Source organism: Podarcis bocagei (assembly GCF_964188305.1).
Source record: "Podarcis bocagei genome assembly, chromosome: 2".
NCBI lineage: Eukaryota > Metazoa > Chordata > Lepidosauria > Squamata > Lacertidae > Podarcis > Podarcis bocagei.
Genome location: NC_138126.1, coordinates 93,171,681 through 93,195,448, shown reverse-complemented (window position 1 = coordinate 93,195,448; position 23,768 = coordinate 93,171,681). Strand labels below are relative to the sequence as shown.

Below are 23,768 nucleotides of genomic sequence, written 5' to 3'. Positions count from 1 at the left end.
GTAGAAAAGCATTTTTATATAATTACAAGCCTAATATCCCTCTTAAACACACCAACATTACCTATCTAGGAGTTCTGAATGACTGTCTGTCTTCCTGAATTTAGCATTGAAATGTGAAAACCTTCATTTGCTAGCCTTAATAACATTAAACTTTTTTTGTTGGCTCATTTTATCAGGAACTTAATCTCTCTGCATTAGAGGCAGAAAGGTCTGTATGGAATGCTAGGTACTGTGCACTGTTTATTGCACTTCCTTGTTCCATTTGGGATTTTTGGGATTTCTGGTCCTTTGTCACCCTAGCTGAGAAGTAAACTGAAACCTTATGTACTAATTCAAACCAATGGCTTGAATGAATGAATGAATGAATGAATGAATGAATGAATGAATAGTTTATTACGGTCATAGACCAGAAGAAAACCAATGGCTTGATGTCACCTTCCTTAAGTACTTTGACTTGAACTCTGGGTTGCCCCCAGGAACTCTGATCCAATGGAGATTCTCAGTGGCAGAAACAGGAGGTGATTTCGGCCTATTTTCCTTTTCCCCTGCATCCCGCAATCTTCCAGAGCAGATTTCCAGAGGCACAGAGAGCTACATCCCCTCTCTTTCTGCCCTCACCTTCGCCAGCAGAAGAAGAAGAAGAAGAGTTTGGATTTGATATCCCGCCTTTCACACCCTTTAAGGAGTCTCAAAGCGGTTAACATTCTCCTTTCCCTTCCTCCCTCACAACAAACACTCTGTGAGGTGAGTGGGGCTGAGAGACTTCAAAGAAGTGTGACTGGCCCAAGGTCACCCAGCAGTTGCATGTGGAGGAGCGGAGACACGAACCCGGTTCCCCAGATTACAAGACTACCGCTCTTAACCACTACACCGCAGGAGTACCTTGTGGGTGAAACTCACACCAGTATATGCAAAGTCCACTTAGCACATACCATGTATTGCAGCCCATCAGCTCTTTGCCTGTCACCAGAGTGGTTAGTGGTGTGAACAGGTATCTACCTCTCAGATAAACACCATTTAAGAAAGGCTGTGCATCTCCTTATCAGCACGGTTGGCTTAGGTGACCATGTATAGTATTTTCAAGCCTTGAAAATACAAAAATATTTCCCACAAAGGAAGTATCCTGTGTTTTCTTTATAAAGACCGGAAATCCTGTTATAGGCTGAGATCCAAATAAGTACTTAAAGAGCCTGGGAGTGTCCACTGGGAGGTCAGTGGGAGCTCTTCACTTTAGCACTAGCTGCTTTTGGAACATCCCCTTCCAAAGTGTTTTGCTACGTGATATGGCAAGCATTCTCTTGATATCCAGAATGGGTATTCTGCCAAGAAACAAAAGTCAAAAGTCCCTTGGACATGCAGAACTAGTTTCCCCTTGGTTTAAAAATCATGTTTTGTTTTTCAGTTAACACAGGGAGAGGACTTTGTGTATGTGCGGAGGTTAACTTTCTGCATCTTCCCTATAATATCATAAGGAAGTATGGGAGTTTATTTTTCATCTATATTTCCATGTACAGTGTTCACTGAATTTGATGTTATCTGCTTGAGTAGGCAATTAAATTCTTATTGGATTCCTTAATATTTTTCATAGATAGAAGAGCAGTCAGTTGCAGTGTCAGATATCTGTGCCAGGGTACCTCTCTGCCAGTTTTATAAGCTTAGATGAATTGTCAACAACTTGTCTGCAAATAAGTACAACTGTTCCTCTGTCAAGAGGGTATGAGCAAAGCATCTGGAAATGTGGTAATTTAGAAAGAGCTACTAGTTTAAAAAAGCTAATAGGGAAAAACAGATCTGAAGAATAAGGCACCCAGCTTCAGCATTTTTAAAATAAATATACAGTTTGTATGAATTATGTATGAAGCATGCATGCATGTCTCTAAAACAAAGTCTGTATTCACTCTTACTTTTTAGAGTGGAATATCCACCTCCCCCATATTCTCTCTTTTCATTTCAATCCTGAAACAAGATTCTAGGCCAGGGGTCGGCAAGGTTTAACTCACCTGGGCCAGTTCACTCCAGCGGAGATCCCTCCGTGCGCTGGATTGTGCGTGTGTGAGCATGTGCACCTGCGATTTCTGGTGTCCGTGTCTTCACAGATGCGATTTCCGGCACCGCAGAAGCGAGTCCCCGCGCCGGTTTAGTGCCGCGCACGGGGACTCGCCAAGTGGGTGGCTCGGTTCGGGGGTGGCTCGTGGGCTGGTTAAATGACCCCCGTGGGCTGCTTCTGGCCCATGGGCCTTAGGTTGCCTACCCCTGTTCTAGGCTTACTCAGTGGCGCAGGAAGTGATGTGCACATATGTTCTCAGATTCCACATAGAAGACCGGGGTGTGTGTTTGAAGGGTTCCCATGTGAATAATGGCTCTCACTTTTGAAGTCTAAGTTACGCACACACCAATGTTTTCAAGCAAAGCATCATCCTCCAGATGTGAAACCTGAAGTATGAGAATCATACAGTGTCAGTTCTTGCACATTTGAGTATGTGAATTACCTCCTCCGGAGGTTTCAGCCATTTTCACCCTCCTACCCTGAAGTTTTTAAAAAAGTGGGGTTTACAGGAGCAGCTACTTTCCAAAACGATTTACCAAATGGAACAGTCTCATTTCAGTAGTGAAAGCTGGCATAATATGATATATATTCCATTTCACTTGAAATATATTTCAACTTGGAAATTCTATGAAGTTTGGGGACAGACTGTAAAAACACCCCCACCTTCTATTTGTTGCTAAACATGAAACATATGCATTTGTACCTTCTTACTTTTTTTTTAGACAAACTAGATTTCTGTTGGGGCTGTTTGTTTTTAAGCAATATTCATTTCCTCCCCACTCGTCTTTGTTTAGTGCTTTTTAATTGTCAAAGTAGATTTCTTTCTTCAAAAGCTTTGAAATAAAAGTTCTGGGATTTTTCAGATGATAAAAAAAAAATTCTGGACAACTTCCCAGAAGAAAATTCTACTAATTGAAGCACACTGTTCTTTTACAATTAATATTTATAAGTGAATGCAGCATGTAAAGCAGCTTTGTAAAGTGTGTTACAAGAGTTTTAAAAATTAAGAATAAGTTAATTTAAAAGCTACATTGGGTGATAGAAATGGGCTTAGTGGCTGCTCCTTGTGAAGATTAATTATGAGTGTTTGGAGCAGAGAAAGAGTTTACTTTTATTCCATAACTTCCTCTGCTCTTTTTAAAATCACGTTTGTTGGTTGTGTACTATTAAGGAGGCAGGACTGAGTTACTTGTGGCTGTCAGGCAGGTTATGCCGTGTGTGTGTGTGTGTGTGTGTGTGTGTGTGTGTGGCATACACACACACACAAAGGGGGTGGCACACAGTGTTAATTCTCCTCAGAGTAGAGTCATTTAAATTAATACTAAGTGTACATTTAGATGAGAATTCATCAGAAATGACTGCAGCCATGGCAGTAGACTGGTTAGTTTGCTTCAGTTAAGACTATCACAAACAAAATGTCCCTTGCAGCTGCTTGCTATGTTACGTTGTTGTTGTTATTTATTATCCACCCTTTACCCTAAGATTCCAGGGCAGATTGCAACAGTTAGTTTTAAAACGCAATGTTACAATACTAAAAAAGTTTAAAACAACTTGAAACAACATTTTCCCCATTTCCTATGATCTCATCCATTGACAGCCATATATAACATACAGTGAGTGTTTTGTGTTGGAGCTGCCCATTCCATATACTTGAAAAAAATAAATTATTGCAGCTCACTTCACACATAATGTAAATACTTTCCCCTCCTGTAAGAAAAACACTCATATATTAAAGTTATTGAAAAGTTCAATTATGCATCAATAAGTGACAGAGGTTTTAACAAATAGGTCGGACAGGGTGAGGTAGAGGTAAGCCAAACAAGGTTGTAGAGAAACCTTAATGCAGAAACCACTGGCACAGCTTGCTACTTGTGAGTAACAAACTTCTAAACTCCTGGAAGAAGAAATTTGAAATATGAAACTATCTTAAATCCAGGAACCTGCACTTTTGCTCACTCACTCTAAGCCATGGTTTTACTTAGTGCTACTTGTAAACTGGATCACTATGTTACATCAGGTCTTCATGTCACACTGGAATCAATAGGGAAATTGCTGATATTCCCCATACTTTTTTTCTTCAGAAGGTGACACTGGAAAACATGATGACAATTCGTCAGTCTGATGCTTCTTTTTCTTCTTCATCTAAGCTGTCCTTTAATGAAAATACCTTTTCTTATTTTCCTGCTTTCCAGAAGCAATCGATTTTAAGAATTTTTAAGGCTTTTAAAAGAGTATGTCTTTCATTGTATTTATATAGAGGGAGTTGTGCCAGAGATAGTTATCCTAAGTGGTTTCTAAGATGAAGTTAATAGTTTGTGATATCTTTTGTTTAGGAAAGTGGATCTGGTGGTATTTATTTGTCAATCTTTCCTTTACCTTTTCTGTAAGATTGATGGGTACCTTATCTTGCCCTTTTATCTTTGCGTTTGGGGGATTTCAGCAATGCTGGAATTACAAACACTTCTTGGCAGCTTTCAGATCCCCAGCAACAGGTTTGTATGCATGTGTTAACAAATGAGTCTCTGTGAAGTTGTCAGCTTGCATTTCTGACATAATGAAGATGAGAGAAAAGTGAGACCTATTTTGTTTAGTTCAGTTATCTTTATAATGACTTGTAGAAGTACAATTTACCCACTAGCTAACTTGAACAAGGGAGATTTTATACCGACTCTATTAAATCTATAGTATAGGAACTATGAAATAAAACAGAAAGCTTCTCCATTTTTTTCCCCTTTTAAGTATTGATCCATTGGCACCAATTTTATGCCTCTACGACTGGTCAGAGTTGCAAAGGCATTGGATGGTTGCATCTCCCACACCTTTCAGGAAGATCACCACAAGAGAAACACGAGACATGTGCTATAGAAGGAGCAGCTGCAAGGAAATGTGAAAAAGACCATTGCTCTATCAGTTGCCCTGGGATTGAAGTAAAGTAGACCCACAATTTATGTTTAACTTGTGCACATTCAGCTAAATAAATAAATAAATAAATGGGAGCAGGTGTTTGGGGGGAAAGACTTTGGTGATCTTACCCCCCCCCATTGCATTATATGCACTATATGCAATTTTGGCTTTATGCACTAACCCCAGAACATAACCCCCATGTAAGTTGCAGGTCTACTGTTTTGTGTGGAAAAACTGTAGCCCCTGTCATTGGCCATAGGAAGAAGAGCCACTTATGTCCAAGCAAGGGGTGGAAACAGCTTGGTGTACTATTATATAAATGCCTGTTTACAATCCAGCATTATGTTCTAGCATTGCAAAACTAATCTCCCTACTCTGCCTCTTCCTTCTGCTCTCCTCTTGTGCTTCTTGATTTTTTTAGCTTATAAGCCTAATGGTATCCTAAAAGAAGTGAGCCAAATGTGGTGTTAATCATAGGCTTTCTTTCAGAATTTAATAGGAAAGGGAGTGTGCAGAAATTCTACATACATTCAGTAGTAGTCTGTACAAACCTTCCTAAATCATGGAAATGTTTCCTATGTTCATCTGTGTCAAGATCATTGAATCAAATTTAGTAGCAAGCACACAAAAACTTTTGCTTTCATTCACTTCTGATGTCTGTGTTTCAAAGAGAAGGGTCTGATATGTTTTCTGCAAAGATTTCAAGTTAATTAAAATTTTCTGTTAGTTCCCTTTAAAGTGAAGATGAGATGCTGCTTTTAAGTTTACTCCTTGGAGAGTTTTAAAAAGGAGGATGATTAAGATGCCATGGATGATGGTGTCAGCTTTCAAGCATTGTAGTGTCTTAGATTATAAGAAACTAAACATCTTGGCTCTTGAGAAGCACAGATGCCTGAGGAAGAGAATGTGAAAACGTTTAGATCTTGCTTCATGGTAGAAATGGGGAAAACCCCACTGAAAAATGCACATCATACTTTTTCAAAAGCCATCTGAATGGCTTTTGAAATGGTGGAAGGTAGTTAAAATAATATCATCCATTAAACTATGGATTGCAGATGATAGTTTCCTCAAGTTCCCATATGTTAAAAATGTGATTTGAGACCCTCCTAATGATATCAGCTATTAAATATTTTAAAGGGAAAGGGCCTTCAGTCTGCTTTTATTATTATTTTTAAAAGGTAGGGATTGTTGTAAATCAAATTTATTTTTCCTGCTATGTTCTGCCTTGGAACTGTTGGACCATATTTCCGCTCTGTGCTTGCTTTGAGGTGCACTAAATATTAATAAATGCCAGTGTCACTTTACACCTTGGTTTATGTTTCAGGCTTTTTATTGGTTGAATTATAGTAATCTCTAAGGGAGTATGTAGCTTTTCATTGCCTGGTTTTCCAACAGTTAACATGTTGCTTAACAGATAAAATGGCTGCATTAATGTTCAGTAATTTAAATAGAAAAATTATATGGGAAAAAATCCCTATTGTACAACATACGTTAATAGAAAGAAATCATTTTCAGTCAACCCTTCATTTCAGCCAGAGCAAGTTCATTGTCAAATTTCAGCATGTAAAAAGTATACAAGCTTTTCTACATATGTAAATTGCCTGCTGTTATTTTGGCATGCTCAGGCATGTGCAACTATAATATTCTTTAATTATCAGCTTAGCCTATGTCAGTCTATTCCATCTGAAATCTGAAATTGTTCTGTTAATAATACAGTTAACATAAAATATAAAAGTAGCAGAAAGTATCAACTCGGTGTGGATGCAATGAGAATACATTTGCATATTAATACAGTCGAGTAGTTTGTACTGATTGGTATTGAGGTTTCTAACTTCATGAGGAAATGAGCTGTGGTGATTTAATGTTCTCCATATTTTAATGACACCAAACTGATAGGAAGCTGGATGAACAATTATGGACAAGATCCTGAAGTAGAATATGTGGAAAAAGTAATTTTAGAGTGCAGTCCTGTTCATGTCTTCTCAGTAATAAGCCCCATTATTGTGTTCTTTGGGACTTACCCTCAGGCAAATGTTTATAGGATTGCAGCTTAAATCCACTTACCTTTTGAAAATAAAGTACTAATCTGACACTGGGGACATGTTTGACAAATTAAACTAAAAAAATATGAAAATTTATTCGGCATTATTGTGTTATGGTGCAGGGACTTAACTATATAGAGATGGTATCTGATAGTACTTTTGTGGGATATCTCTGACTTTCAATACGTGCTTTCTGCAGTTTTCCTCCCACAAAAGTTTTTGGAAGTTTGAACAAAAAACACACACTTTGCTGGACTAAATATTCAGTCAAAAGGGCAATTAAAAATAAGAAGACGGTATCATAGGGAAGTAATTTGCTTTTTTAAAAAACCACCAGAGCCACTCTCTGATCAAGAGCTCAGCAGTCTCTTTTCCACTGCAGCTCGCCCCTCAGAGTTCATTGGGAAAGATCCAATCCGGCTTCCGCGCTGGTCATGGGACCGAGATGGCTCTGGTCACCCTAACAGATGATCTCTGCAGGTAGCTGGATCGAGGCGGGTCGGGGCTGCTGACTCTTCTTGACCTGTCAGCAGCCTTCGACATGGTCGATCACGAACTCCTGGACCACCGCCTTGCCGATGTGGGGATCCAGGGCACAGTCCGTCAATGGCTGCACTCGTTTCTCTCTGGTCAGGGACAGAGGGTGGCGCTTGGGGTGGAACTGTCATCAGGCCACTCCTTGGTGTGTGGAGTGCCTCAGGGTGTGATACTCTCCCCGATGCTTTTCAACATCTTTATGCGCCCCCTCGCCCAGCTTTTCTGGAGTTTTGGGTTGGGCTGCCATCTGTATGCTGATGACACCCGACTCTATCTGTTGATGGATGGCCATCCTGACTCGGCCCCAGACACACTGATCAGATGTTTGGAAGCTGTGGCTGGATGGTTATGTGGGAGCCGGTTGAAGTTAAATCCTTCGAAGACAGAGGTCCTTTGGCTGGGTTGGGACGATATGGGATTGGGGGTGCAACTCCCATCTCTTGCGGGGTCGCAATTAGTGCCAGCACCGTCCGTTAAGAGTTTGGGTGTAATCTTCGACACCTCCCTTTCCATGGAGGTGCAGATTGCATCTATAACAAAGGTGGCATTTTTTCATCTTTGCCAAGCTAAGCAGTTGGCTCCTTACCTCTCTTGCCCTGACCTAGCCACTGTGATCCACGCAACGGTCACCTCCAGACTGGATTATTGTAACTCGCTGTACATGGAGCTGCCCTTGAGACTGACCCAGAAACTCCAGCGGGTGCAGAATGCTACGGCGAGACTCCTTACGGGGTCCTCGCTGTGAGATCACATTCACCCAGTGCTATACCAGCTGCACTGGCTCCCGGTGGAGTACAGGATCAGGTTTAAGGTGCTGGTTTTAACCTTTAAAGCCCGTTATTGCCTAGGACCCTCGTACCTACGGGACCACCTCTCCTGGTATGTCCCACAGAGGAACTTACAGTCTTCAAACAAAAACATCTTGGAGGACCCAGGCCACAGAGAGGTTAGGCTGGCCTCAACCAGAGCCAGGCCTTTTTTGGCTGTGGCTCCGATCTGGTGGAACGCTCTGTCACAAGAGACTAGGGCCCTGCGCGACTTGACATCTTTTCTCAGGGCCTGCAAGGCAGAGCTGTTCCACCAGGCCTTTGGCCAGGGCACAGCCTGACTCCCTCCTTTTGGCGATCTTCACAGAACTCTAGCCCAATGGTTGCCATTAATTTGATTTGAATTAATTTTATAATGAAATTATTTTAGAATGTTGTATTATTTTATTGTTGTTAGCCGCCCTGAGCCCGGCTTCGGCTGGGGAGGGCAGGATATAAATAATAATAAAAAGAAAAAAGAAGAGGGGATGAATTCTCTCTTGCCAACCTACATGACTAGGTTTCATCCACTAGTGTGAACAGGAGATACCAAGATGTAAATGCCCCAAACCCACTTTCTCCCTGATAGTTTAGAAATAATAATAATAATAATAAATTTTTATTTATACCCCGCCCTCCCCAGCCAAGGCCGGGCTCAGAGCGGCTTACAAGCAATAATAAAAACAAGATGAGTGATTACAACTTAAAAACCAAAAATAAAATACAACATTAAAATAATGGAACATTAAAATATTAGTCAGCTGATGTGTAGAGAGTCATTCCTCTTACAACTTATAGCAGGAGGTCAATAAGCAATTTGCTTGGAATCACCCGACACACCTTCCCACCCTCTGTTTTTACCCTTATTTAAATAAGTTTTCACAAACAAGGCAAAGTATTTTGTCTAAGTGTGTTTCACAATAGCATTAGGAGAGGCATGCATCCCCACATTACACGTTTCCCTTGTGGAGATTTAGAACTAATTAGAATTTTCTGTTGATCCTCTTTAAAGCGAAGATAGGACTTGTATCATGAACTACCGTATTTTTCCGTTTATAAGACACCCCCTAATTTTTGACATTATTTTTTAGGGGGGGAGCCTAGTCTTATACACAGAAAAATATGGTACTTTAAAGTTTGTATGTAGAGACTGCCATTTTCTGTGAGCCACTTTTACCCAGCGGTTCAACTGCAGCAAAAAATGCCATGGTGCTGAAAGGCACTCACAGAAGTAATTAGCATGACTGACTGTTGCTTCATGGTATCATGCTTCATGATATCATGGGTTGTCCCCAGAGTTCGCTAGATGACATCGCAGGAGACTGCTGCCTCAGGAGAGCGAAGAAAATTCTTAGGGACAATTCACACCCTGGCCAGCACCTCTTTAATCTCTTACATCCAGGCAGGAGATACAGAAGTATACTCAGCCACACCAACAGGTTAAAGAACAGTTTTTATTCGTGGGCTGTTGGAAAAAAATAGTGGTGCAATTGACTTCCGACAAGAACACAGAGTGCGAACAAGACTGAGTGTATGGGGGGAGGGCTCGTTTAATTTCACTGCACACAGGTGGTGTAGTAACAAAGGATTATTATTATTATTATTATTATTTCAGGAAGAAGAATGAGGGCAGGACCCCCAGTATTGAAGGGGCAGCACATTTTATAATCTCTTGTGTTGATTAGATTAAGCTGCATTTCATATGTCTGTCTATCATCTATCTATATCTATCTATCTATCTATATCTATCTATCTATCATCTGCCTTAAAATTATGCAGAGTAGGGAACAGTCTAGCTCATCAGAGTGATGGTGCAGACTTCCAATAGTTATCCACCCAATATTTCAATACAAATACTTACTGGAGGAAATCATGGCTTGTATCCAGTTAGACCTATTGAAATTAATGGAACTGTGTATGTAAATGAATTTAAATAGGTATGCTTTGAGTATAACTAACACTGAATAGAATCCCATCTCTTCCCAGGAACTCAGATTTACCATTTGAGTTTAAAGTCACAGAAAAACAGAAACAGCATCTGAACTCGGTACAAGAGTAACCTCTGTGTTCTCCCTGTCCTTCCTCCCTCCCTCCCTCCCTCCAGAATGCTCCTTATTTGGTAAAATGTTGTGGATCTTTGTCTGGTTAATAGAAAACTGTTTCCCTCTGCCCCAGCACACATTAATTTAATCTGTAAGTTATCCTAATTGAGACATTAATCCTTTCATCACAGTTTATATTAATGCCACAAATAGATCTAAACATGGCATAACTGTGATCTGTAGCCTTCTATCTTATTGAGCATCTGTGAGGTCATTAATTAAGTCACACATTGGGGAGGTGAGAATATAGCAAAGCTTGACATTTTGTGACAAGGGGAGAATGGAGTATTAGCAAAAATGTTTTGCCACACTCCTTTGCTTTTGCTGGAGAAGCAGTCATTTAAACACTGTTACAGAGTGCCAATAGGTACATTTCTTTATCTTCACATGACCTCCTATTGGACTCTGCATGGTTTAGAAAACGTATATATCTTTTATTCATGTTCAGTACAGTGGTACCTCGGGTTAAGAACTTAATTCGTTCTGGCATTCTTAACGTGAAACTGTTCTTAACCTGAGGTACCACTTTAGCTAATGGGGCCTTCCACTGCCACAGTGCGATTTCTGTTCTCATCCTGAAGCAAAGTTCTTAACCCGAGGTACTATTTCTGGGTTAGCAGAGTCTGTAACCTGAAGCGTCTGTAATCCGAGGTATCACTGTATACTTCTTTTATTCATGTTCAGTATACTTCTGTGTCACTAAAATGGCATGCTTTACCTCTAATTAATATTTATACCTTGCAGGCTTTATAATGGGGTACTGGATATGTGTCGCAGGAGCTGTACAGATTTCCTTATGTGCTGGTGGAATGAAAAGTAGTTTTAACTGTCACATACTTTCTGGGCAGTCCCTGTTTTGTTTCTGTCATGACCATTAGTTTAAAGGCCCTGTTGAATTCCAGCCATATCACTTTGACATTTCAGAGTTGTTGAAATAATCGTCAGCATGTCTGTCTTCCCTATGGCTTGATATAGATCTGATAGTTGCAAGATGCTACTGCATGGTGACAGCAGAGATGGTTAAAACAGATGAGGTCTCAGTTGATGGAATTTGCCTTTTTGGGGCAGTTCCAGTGAAGTGGTGTGACCCAAACATTTAAGAGAGAAATAAGCCCCCCAACTGCCATAGAACACTTGAGTTTTAAAGTGAAAAATACAGTATATGTGTACAGATGCGTTGACTTGTAAAGTCAGCCACTCTGTTGAAAGCAATTAGATAATTTGGGAAAGGAAATGGCTTCTAACTTTTCTGTTCCTTTTATTTGCATGGCGTTTTGCTTTATTTAATTTCCTGCTGCCCTGTGTAATCAAAATATACCTTATAATGAACAAAACATAGAGGTGGAGACCAAAGCAGGGCTTGATATGCCTGCCAGGAAAATAAATGCATTTGCCTCTTTTGTGGAAGGGATTGATCTGCATCTATGTAGAGTTGTTGCAGTTTTTATTATTTATTATTGAACAGTATGTTGTAGAATTTAATTTATGTCCCTTACTGTAGGCACAAGGCCCTGCTTGTCCTTTATTGTGACATTTTAGCCTGATAAAGCAAGATGCGACAACCACAAAGTCATAGTATGCAGTGAGTTAGGTGTTACTGATCTTACTGTTGGCAAAATAGCAGGTTGTGATTCCTTGAATTTTGTAAAAGCTGAGGCCACAGTGAATATCAATATGCTTTTGGGACAGAAAATGTGTTAATTAAAGTCTGTGACTTTTTCAGTACTCCTATATGAGAGCATTTCCTTTTGAATTGACAGTATCAACACTTTTTTGTAGCTATTATCATCTTCAGAATGTGACTACGTGGCTTTGTAGCTCAAGTGAACAAGCATCCACTATGCACAAAATTAGCAATGTGACACTGTTTTACAGAATAACATAGTGTGGTCTTGTTTTTAATTTGACACTAATTTGAAGTGGGAAATTATGAAGGGATCTGTAAGTAGCAATCCAGATTCATGGAGCAATATGTTTTAGCTGCTTATAAGATTCCAAAAGAACAGCTTCTAATCCCATTTGTTCTGCTTCATGTTCACATCTTCAAGACAGACAGGTGCTATGTGCCCTTTCTGAAATCAAAAGATCTCCTCCCTTTACCGTACTCCCCAAAGGCTCCCAAGCCTTTCTTCTGTTAAAATTGTGTGGGATGTTTCTAGATTTACTCTGGCTCTGCTCTCTGATAGATAGAAAGAATTAACTATTAATGGTATACAGGGTCAATAGAGCTCCACCAGATTATCCTATTGTTTTTGGAACACAAGAAAATGTTGCAATGTGGAGTGTTCATGTTTTTGTTGACCTTGCCATTTGCTTACTAAGTTTTGGGAGAAAGTATTGAATTGTATAAACATGACTGTGCAGATGAACATAAAATTTTCAGAGGGAAATATTATTTCAAATTACATATCTACTAGAACCTTGTGGTAAAAGGCAGGTGAGAAATAAATACTTAGATAAACCCTGGGTCTTCCTCAGTTCTCCCTCTTGTGGTTGGGTGGTGCCATTTTGACACTTTAGGTCTGAGCATAGAATGCAGAGAGAATTATTTCACTCTCTGGAAGAGAGGACAGAAACCTATTGAGAGTTAGTCAGTTTAAACCAAGGATTAAGGTTTTACAATTGTAGTTTTAAACTGTAATTTATTATTTTGGAGATGCTCTTTTTAAACACTAAAACAAATATCCCTGTGCCTCAGTGAATAAAGATTTGGTTTTTTAGAAAAATAATTGACATCGGCATTTGTTAATTTTTAGAGTAGGTTTTAATAGTAGTCCTTTCTGAATCAATATTTGTTTCAGAATTATAACAGAAAATATTCTGGTCCACAAATTTAATAATAAAAAGTGACTGGTACTTTGCCAAACTAGGATTACAAAGCAGAATTTCCAAAATGCACTGTTTCTGTTTCAGGAAGCATAAAATATCCTTAATGTTTTCTTAGTAACAGATGGGTAGCCGTGTTGGTCTGCCATAGTCAAAATAAAAAAATTCCTTCCTGTAGCACCTTAAAGACCAACTAAGTTAGTTCTTGGTATAAGCTTTAGTGTGCATGCACACGAAAGCTTATACCAAGAACTAACTTAGTTGGTCTTTAAGGTGCTACAGGAAGGAATTTTTTTGTTTTCTTAGTAAAGTAGGAATCAGGGCTCATGGGTACAGTTGCAAACTGGATAAATTGTCATGGGCACCACACTTATACTATAACCAAGCACACACCTTAGCCTTCGCTATTGGCCACAATAAAAGGCTTCCTTCAAGTTTAATTTCAATGGGGGCAACAGGTAAGTGGATGTCAGGGAAGGCTTCTCTTGGTACATATGCACCAAAAGGCACCATGTTGCTGATCCTTCCAGTAAATCTTTTCTGTGTCCTATGTTCTTACAAACCATTTTCTCACCCAATCTGGGGTTCCAGCCTGAGTGAGTTTACATCAAGGATGGTTTTTAAAGTCTGTGAATGTTCTGGTTGCTCAATTCCTTTTTTTCAAAACTGGGAGAAAGATAATTGCAAGTGAGACGTTAAATTTTTTTTCATATCATACCCTTGCAATAGTGAATTGAGAAGCTATGCATCGACGTGAACTGAATTTGTCTTTTAATATAGAAGAGTTATTTTCTAACTTTAGTTCTTTAGATATTTGGAAAAGCGTGGTAGCCAATTGTACACAATAGTAAAAGCAAACAATGTACCGTTTGAACAGCTTTGGTGACCTTGGGCTGTTCTGAGTAAAGTTATCAGCTTCTCTGTGAATTCACATTATCACTAGTTTATGCTGGAGTGTTCTAGGAACAGACTTTGAGGACAGTCACACCAGCTGTATCTTTGCTCTCTATGCAGTTTCACTTATATGGAAAGCACTGTCTTAGAGGGATAATGTGAAATATTGCTTGGGACAGTTGCACAGTTTGCTCATTCATTGTTTATGTACAAGGAAGCCAGCATGTAGTAAATGCTATGAATGCACATACTTGATCATTGATTGCAACAATCTATATGCAGTTTTCACACTTCTTTCCCTACATAGAAGTACTTTACGTAGCTCTCTCTTCCGTCTTTTGTTGCCCACACAGTCTTAATTAAGTGCCTGGCTGCCAATTGCTTAGCAGAAGTGATTAACTCTCAAATCAAAACTTTTTTTTACAGAGGTAACATTCAATTATCTGGTGGGTTTTCCTGGCTTATTTTGATTCCGCAACCACCTAATACAGAAACTGGACATCTTTTTACTTCATTAGCTTATGTTAGACAATCACATCCCTACAGCCGTAACAGGCGCTGTAACCTTCCAACAGTTTGACTTCACCCCAAAGGCACGCTCCTCCATTGTCTCCTGAGAAAGACAGATGCCAACCTCAACCGCTACCTTACACCTGGATGGTGGTAGGAAAATATTGTCCCTTTATAATAAAAAAAATACATAGAAAACAGGTTTTTCAGGATTTTGTAAAGACATTGTTGATGTCATTTCTTGCATTAAAAACATTTAATTGTCACAAAACACTTATCAGCTGCATGCACACTTTCCATTTACATGGTTAACTATTTACCAAAAGGCAGTTCTCTGTATCAATTAGAGCAGTCATCTTCAGCCTTTTAACCTCAACCTGTAACATGCAACCCATGTATTGTTTATAATAACTCTTCCTTTTTCTCACCTTCCGTCTCTCTTTCTTCCCCTCTGTCTTTCTTCCTTTCTCTCTCTCTCTGTGTTTAATATATTCATGTATGTCTTCCTTTAGAGACTTTTCGAAGTGACTCTCAATCAAAGGAAAACAGCAAAAAAAAAAAAAAAAATTGTGGTAGTAATGCTAGTGTGGTCCACTATAACTTGATCTGTGTCAGAGTCATTACTCTTCAGTTGATAATCACTAGAGGGGTTTTTTGCCTGTTACCTAAAGCTGATTGATACTCAAACATCAATTTTGTATTTGCATGGTGAAAGTTGACATTTTCAAACTGTCTTAATGCTTTGGTAAACATAACAAGTGAAGGCCATTGCAAAGAGAACTGATGAGAAACATATGATTGTACATAACACTAAACAGGAATATGACAGTTGATCTCACACTTTGAGGACCACAGAATGTAATTACTTTGTCAATTTGATGAAAGCTATGTAAGGGGAATGATCTGCAACAGAAATCAACCACAGAGTCCTATTTTATGTGGTTTTTCTCAGTATCATGTTTTAAATATTTATCTCTACTGATTTAAAATGTTGTGTATGGTCTCAAAATCACTGCCAAGTTATGTCACTTGGTGGTGTTGTGTTGCTGTAGATTTAACCCTGCGCCTGTCCTCCTGGTGTCTAGATTGCCAAAAATGTAGGAAAGACAATATTCTCTTTCAGCCAAATGAAGTGATGCATTCAGACTTCCTGAGGAAATGGCCTCTTGTGAGCAGCTAAAATATTTATTTATCCAGGTTTCTTCTTACTGAATTTGTTGTTTGCTAAAACAAGCAAAACTCTGCAGGCTGTAATGAGATAAACTAAAACTGAGTGTTACCCCCTGCCTGGATCTACAGATGAATGGTATTTGAGACACATTTTTAAAGGGAAATGAGATTCCCCCTCCTCTGAACATCTGGGGGGAAATGTGGAAAGTATGACAACTGGTCATCAAAAGTGCTTGTGTTGACTATTTTAGATACACAAACTATACGCACGCACACGCGCGCACACACACACACACAAAAATATTGTGAAAAGGCCTGGATGCTGATATGCATTTAATACAAATTTCCTAAATCTTTATATACTTCAAAGCTATAGGACAGCTGGTTCTTCTACCACCCTTCCTTTGTAACTTGCTCACATTTAATTATTCTTTTCTCCTCCCAATCTTTCTCTTTTCTGCTATCACCTTCAGATGAATACTGTCTGTCACAATATGGGTGGGGAAACATGCAGTGGCTTCTGTTTTGCCCTAACCAACATAGGCAACTTCTAATTTTATGTATGTTCACCTTTTTATTCTTCCTGGGAGTTGCTTGCAAGCTATAGTTGCAAGTGATAGTTAATAAATATAAAAGATGCTTATCTCTCGCAGACTGCTATCTCAACAGCTTGACAGTGGGGTAAAAAATGCACAGAAAGACAACCTGGTTACTTAAGATGTAACCATGGAACATGTTTAGTTCTTATTTTGCAAAATCTGTGACACAAAAGGCATTTCATAAAAACAAACAGGATTCCAGCAAAGAGCAAGCTGAACCCCTGAGCAAAATATGCTGGACGTGCTGCAGCTATGCATGTCTGGGTCTGGCCAGCGCATGGATGGGTGACCATGTGGGAACCACGTGTACTCTGCCTTAAGTTCTGTGATGAAAGCAAGATGGTTTATAAATATAACTAGGAATGTGTTGAGACATTTTGAAATTCCCTCCATCCCCACTACATGTCTAGGCCCTACTTTCCCCCCACCTTGCCCACTGCCCCATGTCTGGCTGTCACAGGTTAGTGCTGTTGATGCTGCAATTCCTGCACCCACTTGCCCTGCTGTCCCAGTTGACTCATTTAAAAAGACTGTGCATTGTTGTGCATAGGGAAAGAAGACACTTGGTGGCAGTGACTAGCTGATGTCGCTGTACTGTTTGCTGCTGTCAGCAGCTGTTGACAGCTGCGTACTGCAAAAGTAGACTCTGCCTTCTGCTGTTTGCAGGCAGCGGAGAGTGTGATTTTACATCTTGCTTTAGATCCTTTCTATTACTGGAATTGGTCACAAAGTCATACTAGAAGCTCATATAAATACTTAATTTCATGGAAAGAGGTTGCCGTTCACTGAAGTTTGGCAATTACTGAATACGTTACTGATTACCTCTGTGAGATTTACATGTTTGAATAAAACCCCAGTCTCTGTAGTGCTGTGTCTTGCTTTATAGGGGTGGTATTGGAGGGACTCACTGTACCACAAAACTTATCCGACAGGCAGTGTTTAAAGTTCCATTGAACTGCCATGTTAAATAATTCCACATGGCTTCTTTTTTAACTGCTATCCGTGCACTCTGTTGCATGCATTTGCAGTTGTCGGAATTGATTGATTGTAGGGTGGGTCATAAGTTTCCAAAGTTGGGTGATCTTGAAAACATTTATAACATTAATCTTTAAAAGTAGGAGCATGTGATTAGCAAGGATTGTTTGTTCAGTGATTTTTTTTTTTTTAAGAAAAGGTGGGGGACAGAAGGAAGAAGACGGTTGTTTTCATAATATACATGCATCATCAAAGTCTTGCCAAACTTGTCAAAGATAGAACTTGAAGGACCTGTTTAAATTATGTTTGTCCTACGGGTAGGGTTTTCCTCCCCTTTTTAAGGAAAAGCCAAAAGTTTTAATGTAGACTTGCTTTCAAAATCAATGTAAAATTTGCTGTTTCAGTTGTGCTTGGGAATTTTCTGAAATGAAGACCAAAGCACCTGCAAAAACAGCCTGTTCTTTAGCTCAGATGTTCTCTTGCATCCCTTAAAGTCATCTTTCTTCTTTCCCTTTCTCTCTCTTTTTTTGGCAGTTCTTTGAGGTTCCTTTTGACTCTAATATGAACAGGACAAAAAACAGACCCCTGGTGCGAGGACAAATCAGGTAAGGCTGCACACACCTGCTCTCCAAAATGAGTAATAAATCTCATTGTTCTTTTTATATATTTCCCAGCTTACTGCCCTTCCTTATGTTTAGATAAGCAAATATGTCAACTTCAGAACAAAAGACTGTGAAAGCGTTGCCGTTTTGTGCTTTGAAGATTTTGAAAGCTTACAATGCCACATGGAAAACATATTGGCTTGCCCTCTCATCATATTCAGCAAGGGCTTTTATAGATGTAGAAATTAAGAATCGCAAGATTCCAGGTGTTCCTGTGAAATATCATAGACAATTGTGAAGCATGTACCGTACTTTTAGAAGTGAGTGGCTCTGCCAAGAAAATCATTATGGATCTCCCACAATAATTCTTTAAAAAGAACAACAAACATTTCTAAAGTCTTTAAAAGGTCCAAGTTAGCCTTCTATTTGATTTTCCTTTGAGCAAAAGGGACAGGATGGAACTTGTGAGTTTGATACATGACAGGTCACTTGCCCACCATTACTTCCCACCTTGCCCACCTTCTACCACCACATTTCTTGCCAAGAATTCCAAAGCCTGCATTGCGGTCAGAATAACTTGCATGGACTTCAATATGTGTGTTCTTTTCTAGCTTGTTTAATCCGTTTCAGACAAAGAGGCCATGTTCCCTTGATGTAGAATTTGGATGTATTTATTTATTTATTTAAAATGAATGTTAATTTAAATCCATGATTAACAGCTTTCCATCTAAATTGAAGGTCAGACATTAAAAATGATAAATTATTATGTTCATTTTTAAAATTACATTACAAAATAACATGCACACAAAAAAGAAAACTAAGTAGAAAGACGTTCTGGAGAAATAAATTTGTTCTAGTCTATCAGTTCCAGCACTTCCTGTTATGCAGCTTAGTTTAGTTCCAGTATCTGACAAAGGAACCTCACTGCTCTGCAATATTTAGTTTAAGCTCATTATTTCTATCAGCTTATACATTAAGACAACATTCAAGTTGTATATAAATAATACATTATTATTTAAGTTAACTACAGGATATACTACAAGTGCAGATAATATTGTTGGGATGCAGTTTAGTAGCATTTTTAGCTACTTTTACTGTATTTCTTTGATTAAAGTCCTCTCCTGCCCTCACCGTGCTTACTAGGCAGTTTTTAGAATTGCTAGTTCTGCTGGTTCTGCAACAGGATGGTAGCACAATAAGCATAGTTTTATTTTTAAAAATTATAGTTGTAAACCACTTAGAAAAAGTATAGAAATTATTAAATAATAACCGCTATTGTCAGAGCTGCCCGAGGTCCCAGCTCACAAAGGACCAACGCCAGTCCGTTGTTATATACAAAAGTCTTTATTGAAGTTCATTTTCACTTCCACAGCCGCTGCGTGCAGCTCTACGTCTGAAACTCTAGACCGCTGAAGCTCCGTCTGAATCTTCTCCCCCCAGACACCAGTTTAAGACTCTAGCCTTGCTCCACCTCTTCCTTTGCTCTTTCCTCCTCTGGCTCCGCCTGTCAGCTGGGGTCTCGCCCTTCCTAGACTCTTCTGACGCTGAGTCCCCTGAGTCTTCCCCCTGCTTCCGGCGGGCTTTGGGACCTGGTTCCCAATCCGGGTTTTCTGCTGTCCCGCGCGCCTGTACATTTGAACTTGGCACGCGCGCCCAGCCGGCAACCTTCCTCCTGACCGTTACACTGCTCGTTCCTCCACTCTCCGATAGAGGCGTGGCCAGCCCTGACTCATCTCCTCTCCCTGCTGGAGGAGACGCTGGCCCTGACACATGGGATTCTTCCCCCCCACTATGTTCTGGTGGGGAAGCTGGTCCTGATTTCCAGCTGCTGCTTTGGGAGTCCCCGCTGGCCCCTTGTTCCTGGTGTGTCCCCCCTGGGACCCCCCTCGCCCTGACCATCGGCGCCTCCTTCTGGGAATCTTCTGATTCGCTGGAGAAGCTCATGGAATCTCTCGGGTCACTGCCATCCTCCCCTACGCTGCCCTCAGATTCTTCCCCTTCGCTCTCCATTTCCTCTCTCCCCTGTGCCTCTGTCCCTGAGCCCCTGACAGCTATGTTAAGTGTTGTGCAGTACAGCAGCAATAACTAAGGGCAAATACCTAATCTGTTTATGAGGAAAATGCAAGAATATTGAGAAGACTTCAAATGTTATAAAAACGTTGCATTCAAAGGCTTATTGGAAAATGGGAATTGGCCTTATTAAAACATGGGTGAATCTCTTTCATGGCAGGTATGTTTTAAACTCAGATCAAATTCTATATATAATTTTGTAAGACAAGTTATGTCGTTTATAACAGCATCGCTTAATTTGTCACTGTGAACTCCCTACAGAAAATCTGTAGTTCCCAGCATGGACACAGTAAAAAACAACCCTACAGGTGGTTTTTCCCCCCCATCTATGTCTGATAGATGAAATATATATAATATAAAAATTGCAATTCCCATATTGTGAATTGCAGATTCTCCTAAGAGAGTTCACACTGACAAAGAAGGTCCATTCGCAAAAGGTTTTGCACCAAATACTGTTAATACAGAGTTGCGGGGGGGGGGGAGGAGGGATCAGCCACAGCATGTTTTTAAAGGAAGCTACCACAGAATCACAATCAAACAGATTAGAACCGTTGTGGAAAAACAGGACATCCTTGGGAAGATCCATTATCCAGAGTGTCTAAGGGCATGTCAGTCATTTTAACAACTTGGCTTGTCTCACAAACAGGAGCCAAAGCAGCCTAATATGACAACAGCTAGAAGTGCTTGGGAAAATGCCCCTTCTGGCACCTTCTGGAACAGGGTTTTGCCCTACATTCTCTCCATATCCTAATACCACCACTTATCACACTTAGTGATGGAGCTCCTTTGTATATTTTTTGTTTGTTTCACTGTAACGTCTAACCTTTGTTTTTCCTGAAAATAATTAGATGGTTGGGTTTGCTATTTTTGATTAGACCTAGGAAAAAACACACTAAACATTATATATATGAAATGCCCATTCTTTCATTCTGTATAAATCGTTATCAGTTTGTATTTCTTAGTTTTTCCCCTTTATGACAAATCATAAAGCAGGAATCAAACTTCTTATGATGTTTTACAAGAAGAATTCTGAAACATGTGTCACCTTTTGTGCATGCTTTCTGCTCCATGTATACATACAAATAAAAGGCAGTATCCCATGGGGCTCCTGTTTGAGCAGAAACTTAAAGCAACCTTGATTTCTGTTTGTATATCTGTTCAGTTTTTTGTATAGGATTGGGTTCCAACTTAACGAAGGTTGGGGAGCACTACACCTTATTTGCAAACTTGAAGCTAAAGCCCGTATTCATAAACTATTCAACAAACAATTTTCAGATAGCATTTCCATGATTTGTGCCAAGGATTATTTATAACAAAATTATGTTTTCCCTTAGGCATCTGTGAACAGTTGGTCCTATTTATTTCTGTGTTTTATCCATCATCTTTGGAGGATTGAAAAAAAGTGATGGATGAAATTACATGAAAATTGAAACAAAATAGTAAAGCAAGCCCTGGGGGTAAACTCACTCTCATTGTAAATAGAGTACTTTGGTAAACTTGTTCTGATTTGTTCTGTAAGATGGTGCTAATTACAGATTTATAAGTTCAGTTAATTTTATTTTAAAAACATCATGGGGAATATTCTAATGAGAACATCTGTTGAGCACACAGTGAGCCAAAAACTAGGCTGAGCCAAAATTCAATTGAATGGAGGTGTCTTGAATTTGCTTAGGTCAGTGTGTGTGTAAACTTTAAACTCCTCCTCCTTTCTCACCCCCAAGTAAAATTAAAGCTTTTCTCCCACATCTGTGTTGTCTTCAGAGCAGCACCGTACTTTACATGAAAAACCTGTTCGATATATACGACAGTGTTTCCCACAAAAAATACTAGAGAGCATAAAGGGTACAGCAGTCCCATGTTCGGCCAGAGTGATATGAACACAAGTATTTAAGTGCACATCTGTTTGTCCACAGTTCACCTATTTGCTGTGGGAAACATTGGTATGTACATAGGATTGGGTTTTCCATATAAAAAAAATTATCAGCGTTTTTGTATCCTAAACGCTATTTGACTATGTTTATCACCAGCACAGAGAAGGAACAAACGACCATTTAGATTAAATAATCAGAGACACAAGTTTCCAAAGGCATACATTTAAGTCATGGCAATTTCATTTGGTCAGAACCATATTCACCAAACTTGAAACTTTATTATACTCTCTTCTCTGCCCTTTGTGGTCATTGTGGGGACTCCAAGGCAATCACTCATCGATCTATCTATCCAACTGTCAACAGCTAATTTAATGTTCTTTAAAGTGTCACTTAACCTTGAATGATGTTGGCCTAAGTCCTTATAGACTTCAAGCTAGATGTCAACTGGCATTATTTCTTCAGCTGGCCAAAACAACGCACTTTGAGAGCTGCAATCTTCTGCTACGTATTTTCCCAGGGTTCAGACTTTTCTAGTTAAACTGAATGTTAATCAAAACAGCAGAAAAATGGGCAAATTGTATTTAAAAGGCTGGTGTCTTGCACCATTCCAAAAATATTTGGGGCATGTAAAAAGAGTTCTGGAGCATCTTCAAAAGTGTTCTTGTTTTGATGATACATTTGACTCTTATCAAATTTAATTTTTGGTCTATTCTATTCTCATCATCTTAATTTAACCCATTGCTGCAATAAATCTTGAAGTCACCTACTCACAGAGGAAATGCTCTTTTACAAAAATTTTACACAGGCTACTTAACAGCAAAAACCATTGCCAGCAAAGCTGGTAACTAAAAATCATGGATGTACAGAAGATCTGCAGCTGACTTCTTATATATCTTTTGATTCTATCTTCAAATCAGCAAACAATGGGCCCTTTGCCGTGGGCTCATTTCCTCCAGATGTTCATCTTTATTCATCCCCTTTAGAGATTTCTGGATACCTTTTTATTAAGAAAAAAACAACCCTCCAGTTTTAGGGAACTCCCTTTTAGGTATTTTTCCTTCCTTTCACTTTGCTTTGGTTGTATTTCTATAGGATTTTATTGATACATGTAAAGGGTCTTGTGCTCATATGTACTTTATCTGAGCAAAGCCAATCCAAATAAGCTACATCAACCCAAAGATTGAAATAGCCCAGTCTACATTTCTCTGTTGTGACAGTTTTCAATGTCTTCAAGCTAGATATTCCTTCCTCCTCACAAAACTTCAGTTCTCTTTCAGTGTGAATAATTCTGAAATCAGCTATAGCCTGTTTATATAGCCAAATGTCCAGGGAGCACTCTGCCATTTGGGTGTTTTTACTTACGCTCCAAATCTAGCCCTGCTGTGTATGGGTTGCAACTAACAAAGTCATTGTGTGAGCAGAATGACTTCAGCTTACATGCCATAACTTCCCCTTTTTCTCCATCTTTCCACCACCCCTCAAACATGCCTGTTGCTCTCTCCCAGATCGGCCCTGGGGTTTACACCAGCCTTCCTGGAGGCAACTGAGCAGCCAGAGCATTAACAAAAGCAGGAAGGTGTGAACACACAACACTGCTTCTAGCTGCCAGTTTTTAAATGATGGTTTAATTTAAAGTGTTTGTTTTGACCTTACGAAGCCCTATGCAGCCCATGACCCTACTACCTAAAGGGCCACCTCTTCCCATATGAAAGACAGACACAGGCCTTCTCTATAGTAACTCCCTTCTCTAGAAAACTCTCCATGATAAAAGAAAGGCATGCCTGGCACCAACTTCACTCTAATTATGCAGTAG

At 39.5% G+C, this 23,768-nt stretch overlaps 1 protein-coding gene across 1 annotated transcript in view; it reads left to right on the top strand.

Annotated features, from left to right (window-relative positions):
- COX10 (cytochrome c oxidase assembly factor heme A:farnesyltransferase COX10) overlaps window positions 1–23,768 on the top strand; it is a 93,520-nt gene that overhangs the window by 39,861 nt on the left and 29,891 nt on the right. Inside the window, exon 5 of the mRNA XM_081183862.1 lies at window positions 17,947–18,017. Within this exon, the coding sequence (XP_081039988.1) occupies window positions 17,947–18,017 (71 nt within the window). The remainder of the gene's footprint in view (window positions 1–17,946; window positions 18,018–23,768) is intronic.